Raw genomic sequence first — 6589 nt, 5'->3', positions numbered from 1 at the left:
CCATGACTTTTGACCATTTAAAATGTTTCCAAATAGTTCCAGGTTTTCAATGGAACCCTGTCCCCACGATTTTAACCAAAGACAAACTGAAAGCAGACTAAAAGAGCAACACAACTGCGACACAAAAAATAAACGCTGAAAGCTCACAAAGAGACAAAGTTAAGCTTCAAAAGTTTCTCATCTGGAACATCCACTGCAATAAGATAGCTACATACTTTATAACATCTATCATATATGTGTTGAGATTTAAAATGATTTTACTTTTAAATACCTTTGAATTTTGGTTCTCAAAAACTTTGATGTGTTTCTTTGATGACTCACCTTGATCTCAGTAACCAGAATGTCTGTGATGCTCCCCAGAACAGTAACAAAGTCAAAAATGTTCCATGCCTCCTTCAGGTAATTCTGCAAACATTGAGAAAAATATGCAACTCTGATGAAATCAGTTGAATTAGACAAATCTCCCGTAAAAAGTGTTATTTATGTGCCATGTGGAGTTTCTGTCATTCAAAATGAGTCACTTTTGAGATTTGATTTCGGTCATAATGCTGGGTTAAAAGGGATGTGTTGATGTACAGTAGGTACTGTAGTAGATTTTCAGCAGAGCTACATTTTGTGAATTAATCATTTATAATGACCCCACTTTAAATATACACTTATTCCTAATCATTAGAGACATATTTGGGCATTTTTAGATCGATTTAGGTTAAGTATGGACTGATTTTACTTGTGAAACCCTAGTCAGTTTTAAAAGCTTTTACTATTCTAGTGAGGACAATGTGGCAGACAAAAACAGGCAGCCTAAAATGCAGACATTGGTGAGTCATGTAATAGATCTTTCATGGCAGGACGGTCTGTCAGGTGTCTTAGCCTTGGGTCCATGTCTCTCATGAACGCCGCAAAGATTAGTCGACTGCTGCTAGACATGGATCGCGGACAGAACAACATGAGCGAGACCCATTCATCAACCCTGGGCTCCAAACAGGTGGAGGTAAACGTAAGCGTCACGCACCAGAAAAGCTTCTTAATAAATGAGTCTCATAAATAGAAATGGAGCTTGAGATGAGACCTTCTGCTGCAGGTCAGACCATCCGGCACTGAAGAGAGATTTATGATGCATTGCTCATACTGTACACACAACCACACTCATACTTACACATTCTTCTCACCCACAGGGCCGTCATTAGCCTCTCACTGATTTCACAGTTCTTGCGCTGCTGATGGCCCTGTAGGCTGGTCAATCAACCGACAGAGCACCGCTTTTTCACTCAAATCAGTCATTCATACTTCATTCCTCTCAACTTTGGGTCAAACTAGCCTACCAGTTTATTCTGCCCAAGAGTTGCCCTATCCACCCTAATCTAAACGCTCAGTAGGGAAAAAAATACTATGGAAGTCAATGGGGTCCATCAACTGTTTGGTTATCGACATTCTTCAAAATATCTTCTTTTGTGTTCAGCAGATGAAATAAATTCACACAGGTTTGAAACAACTTGAGGGTGAGTAAATGATGACAGGATTTTCTTATTCATTTAAGGACCTATCAGCCTACGTCATATAGAGTTTCATGCCAGAACTAGGTAATTATTTGCGGGAGTGACAAATGCATTACATCACCGAACTCACACCTGTAAATTTTCAGGAATCACAACCGCATTCACGGAAAACCGCGCTGTGTGAACGGATCCAAACATTTTTGTGCATTGGGAAACTAGTTTAGTATCAAACACTGACTGTAATGATGAAAGATAAATGTTATCAGAATCTCTCCACTCTCACCAGAGGGCCGAAGGCGATGACCTTGAGAATGCACTCCAGTGTGAAGAGAGCCGTGAAGATGATGTTCAGCCACTTTAACATGTCCTCATACGGTTTAGGAGCATCATGGAACTGCAGAGGAAGAAAAAACACGCAGCGATAGCGACTCACTCTGCACTCACTCAAATATTCAAAAGACCTGTAAAATAGGCTTTCAGGACTCCAAAATTAGAAATGACTTATTCATAACTGAATATTCACACACATCACTCCATATGTAATAATTAGCTTTGCTGAACCTCAATCAACCTTGGCAATGCCTTTACACACTAACTTACAGATAAAGCACAAGAGGGCACTTCCTGTTTGCAGCTTTCCAGACGTACAATTGACTGATGAACTCTCAGTCGCACTAGACCGTTCGCAAAGGGGGAAAAAACATTATGCCTGGATGTTTGGATGCACTGATTTAATCTAAATTGCCTCTTTTTCAATTTAATTAGAAAGTCCTCTGTATAACTTACAGGCCACAGGGAGTTATTACAGAGAAAAAAGCATTCTAGATAAACCCAGATAGTAAATTTCCCTTTAACCTGTTAACTCTTAGAGTAAAGAGGTGAAAATGCATTCTAAAAATGGTTGTAATTCATGAATACTTTGGAATACAGCCCTAGGGTAAAGAAGAAGTTTATGTTTACAGTAAAGTAAATATACTGCACTAAACATTTGATGTATTATACAAAATATATATTTTACATATTATATATAATATAATATATATACACTCACCGGCCACTTTATTAGGTACTCCATGCTAGTAACGGGTTGGACCCGTTTAGTACAGTGAACTCATTGTCATGTTCAAGAAACCAATTTGAAATGATTAGAGCTTTGTGACATGGTGGAAGTAGCCATCAGAGGATGGGTACATGGTGGCCATAAAGGGATGGACATGGTCAGAAACAATGCTCAGGTAGGCCGTGGCATTTAAACGATGCCCAATTGGCACTAAGGGGCCTAAAGTGTGCCAGGAAAACATCCCCCACACCATTACACCACCACCACCAGCCTGCACAGTGGTAACAAGGCATGATGGTTCCATGTTCTCATTCTGTTTACGCCAAATTCTGACTCTAACATCTGAATGTCTCAACAGAAATCGAGACTCATCAGACCAGGCAACATTTTTCCAGTCTTCAACTGTTCAATTTTGGTGAGCTCTTGCAAATTGTAGCCTCTTTTTCCTATTTGTAGTGGAGATGAGTGGTACCCGGTGGAGTCTTCTGCTGTTGTAGCCCATCCGCCTCAAGGTTGTGCGTGTTGTGGCTTCACAAATGCTTTGCTGCATACCTCGGTTGTAACGAGTGGTTATTTCAGTCACTGTTGCCCTTCTATCAGCTCGAACCAGTCTGGCCATTCTCCTCTGACCTCTGGCATCAACAAGGCATTTCCGCCCACAGAACTGCCGCTCACTGGATGTTTTTTCTTTTTCGGACCATTCTCTGTAAACCCTAGAGATGGTTGTGCGTGAAAATCCCAGTAGATTAGCAGTTTCTGAAATACTCAGACCAGCCCTTCTGGCACCAACAATCATGCCACGTTCAAAGTCACTCAAATCACCTTTCTTCCCCATACTGATGCTCGGTTTGAACTGCAGGAGATTGTCTTGACCATGTCTACATGCCTAAATGCACTGAGTTGCCGCCATGTGATTGGCTGCTTAGAAATTAAGTGTTAACGAGCAGTTGGACAGGTGTACCTAATAAAGTGGCCGGTGAGTGTATTTATATTTTATATATATAATATATTATATTATATATATAATATATATATATTTTATATATTTGGACTTGCTAGAAACCAAACCTAGGCCATATGTCTAAACAAGTTGAGGTCCAATTTTGAAGTTGATATCACAAAAATGTAGGCTGCTGTAAGAATTTGTTCAGGTACTATACCAAAAACAAGATGAAACTAACACTCCACTGAAATTCTTTGATGTGCTCTACTGACATAAATTAATACATTTCTGCCACAATATCACTTCTATCACAAAAAAGTGGCCAAATGTGAAACCTTGAGTTTCAGACCTTTCCAACGATATGTGTTTTGTTAAGATTAGAAAAACATTTGATTACAAAATAGTGCAGTAAATTTTGTAAAATGCGAAACAACGCTGCCTATAGGGGGAGGAATCTGCTAAGCTTAAGCTTTCATTAAGCTTTCGAATGACATCTAATTTATGATGATTACTAAATATTTATTAGGAGAAAAAAGGATAATAAATTAAAGAACACCAAGTGGGACACTAGTGAGACACTGACTAACTTAGCCTGAAAATGACAACAGTTTTACCTTCATCATGAGGACCACCGTGTTGATGGCGATCATGGTCAGGATGGAGTACTCAAACGGAGTGGACACCACAAACTTCCACATCTTGTACTGGTAAGACTGCTTGTCCTGCGGCATGTAGCGGGTCAGAGGTTTGGCGTTGATGGCAAAGTCGATACAAGCTCGCTGTTGATGAAAGCGCACTTATCTCAACAAGAGTTATTCAGCAAAATGTGGATGTGAATATCTACAAGCTTAAAACTACTCATCACGCTGATCTATCCATGTTTGATTATTAGAACAGCATTGGTATTCTCGGAGCTCTCTAAATCAAACGAATGAAAGAACTAATGAGTGCTTGTAGACAAACATCAAACCAGCAGCACAAATATGAACAGTGCTCAGTTAAATATTTAAACACAGGCTAATAATTCATCTGAGAGAATATATAGATACAGATCAGAGACAAATACTGTATAAAGAAACCAGAAAAAAACGAGAAAAAGAAGAAATAGATTATTGCTCCATTCCAAAACCTAGTGTTGCATAATCATGCTGCCTTTTAAGATTTTTGTTCAAATTCGAATGACACATTAACAGAATTTACTGCAATGAGCTCAGTTGGGGGGAAAAAAATCTAAAATGTAGTCCATAGAAACATATACAGTAATAACATGACCAGATTTCTGAAATAGGGGACATTTCCTACTTCAGTGGTCAAAATTTCATCGAAAGCTTACTCGTAATTATCTATTAATTAAAAAACTGGGACAATATATTGAGTATGTTTTTGTTTTCTAAATATTGTGGGTTTCATATATTGTTATTATAATTAATAATTGTGCTGTTCGCCGGTCAAACTGACCCTAATAGGCTTTTAGTACAATTGACTAAAAAGCACACTATGAAAAAAGTAAATACTAGTAACCACTGCAAATAGCAAACAGCTCAAAACAGTATTATATTATAACAAAATTAGGACTTTACAAAAACACATTACAAAAATAAAACAAAATATGATAAATGAAACTATTTCACAAGTTTTCAACATTTTCTAATTGTAATATTAATATTTTCACAAACCGTATATATATATATATATATATATATATATATACAGTAATTACAACTGCTAAAAAACATCTTAAACCAGCCTGGTCTTAGCTGGTCTCCTAGGCTGAATAGACTGGACTGTTGGCTGGTTTTAAGAGATTTCGGACACTTTTCAGCTAATTGGGCAAGGAGAACATCTGGATGCCCAGCTAAATGCCTGATCAGCGTTTTATTTTTCCAGCAAGGTAGCAACTATGCTTATATCGAGTGCTTCAGAACAGTTATTTATGAGGACTAATAACTGTTTGAATGCTGCCTTAGTAGACAGCAGGCAACAATGCAGCTTAATATGTTTTAGAACAGAGCCAGAGTTTTCAACTCAGTTGAAAGAGTTCTGCCTGACTGGTCTAGTAGTTCCTCCTGGGGTTTAGTTCTGTGCTTTGTGTGTGTGAGCATGTGTTTGTCAAAAGAGCTAAGACTCAAGGTAGTAGAGATGTAGACGGACAGGTGCGCTGGCCTCACACAGGTGAGAGGAATTCTCTTAAGAGTGCTTCTCCTCCAGGCATCTCAAAACTGTCCATGCATTTATAAAACAACGACTTTGCCCTTATTTGCATATACACTGAAACTCCATTTTAAGCGACACTGATTTGTGTCTACAGTTTACCCTCCCCCCCATCTACTCATCCGTTCACGGTTGATTGTAACTGACTATGCAGGCTTCCAACCGCCCCATCCTACCTCGTTCTTTTCCAAGCTGCACTCTGACATGGCTTTATCTCCCTGCTCCTGGAACGTGATTATGATCAAAGCCACAAAGATGTTGACAAAGAAGAAGGGGAAGACGATAAAGTAGACCACGTAGAAGATGGAGGTTTCCATGCGATAACCCGGACTGGGACCTTGGTCTTCAAATGTGGCATCTACAGAATGTTTCAGCACTCTACAGAACCACAGGGAGAATGTCAGCAAGATGATCACATAAAACAACAAAAGGTTCAAACGAGGGAACATATACATTACAATAATGAAAAGATTTGTTTTAAAGTAAAAGAAACAAAGTCGGCAGGAAATGGGAATTGCGGTCGTATTTTCTTATCTATTGTGACGTATATACCGGAGTGAAATTACTTGATTTTTTTTTTTTATAATAATAATGATTCGCATGGATACATCTTTTATAATAAACACTGCAAAATTCCATTAAAAATAATAATGTAACATCCTTAAATTATGTAATAATTCATGCATCAAATAGTTAAGGTTAATTCAAAACTGGACTAACACTAAAAGTTCAAAATATAAATTTAATACATATTTAGTTTCAGCGCTATTTGCTGTCGAATTTTATCCCCTTTGCTTCCTCTCCCTTTTCTGATTGTCCCTCTAAAAAAAGGCAAAAAGTCTAACAAAAAAGACATGAACATTTTAAAGCATTCAAGTA

The 6589-nt window shown here is 38.1% G+C and overlaps 1 protein-coding gene across 1 annotated transcript in view; it reads right to left on the bottom strand.

Annotated features, from left to right (window-relative positions):
* Window positions 1-321: 321 nt before the first annotated feature.
* Window positions 322-6589, bottom strand: part of LOC130079723 (probable voltage-dependent N-type calcium channel subunit alpha-1B) — a gene marked incomplete at its 3' end in the record, with an annotated part of 28682 nt that continues 22414 nt past the window's right edge. The window contains exons 11-14 of the mRNA XM_056245084.1: window positions 5887-6088; window positions 4114-4278; window positions 1780-1890; window positions 322-405 (exon numbers count right to left, since the gene is read on the bottom strand). Coding sequence (XP_056101059.1) covers window positions 322-405; window positions 1780-1890; window positions 4114-4278; window positions 5887-6088 — 562 coding nt within the window. The remainder of the gene's footprint in view (window positions 406-1779; window positions 1891-4113; window positions 4279-5886; window positions 6089-6589) is intronic.

Source organism: Rhinichthys klamathensis, unplaced genomic scaffold (genome assembly GCF_029890125.1).
Source record: "Rhinichthys klamathensis goyatoka isolate OS25496 unplaced genomic scaffold, OSU_Roscu_1.1 h1tg001307l_1, whole genome shotgun sequence".
In the NCBI taxonomy this organism is placed as follows: Eukaryota; Metazoa; Chordata; class Actinopteri; order Cypriniformes; family Leuciscidae; genus Rhinichthys; species Rhinichthys klamathensis.
The sequence above is the reverse complement of the archived record's forward strand: the minus strand, read 5'-3'. Positions and strand labels throughout refer to the sequence as shown.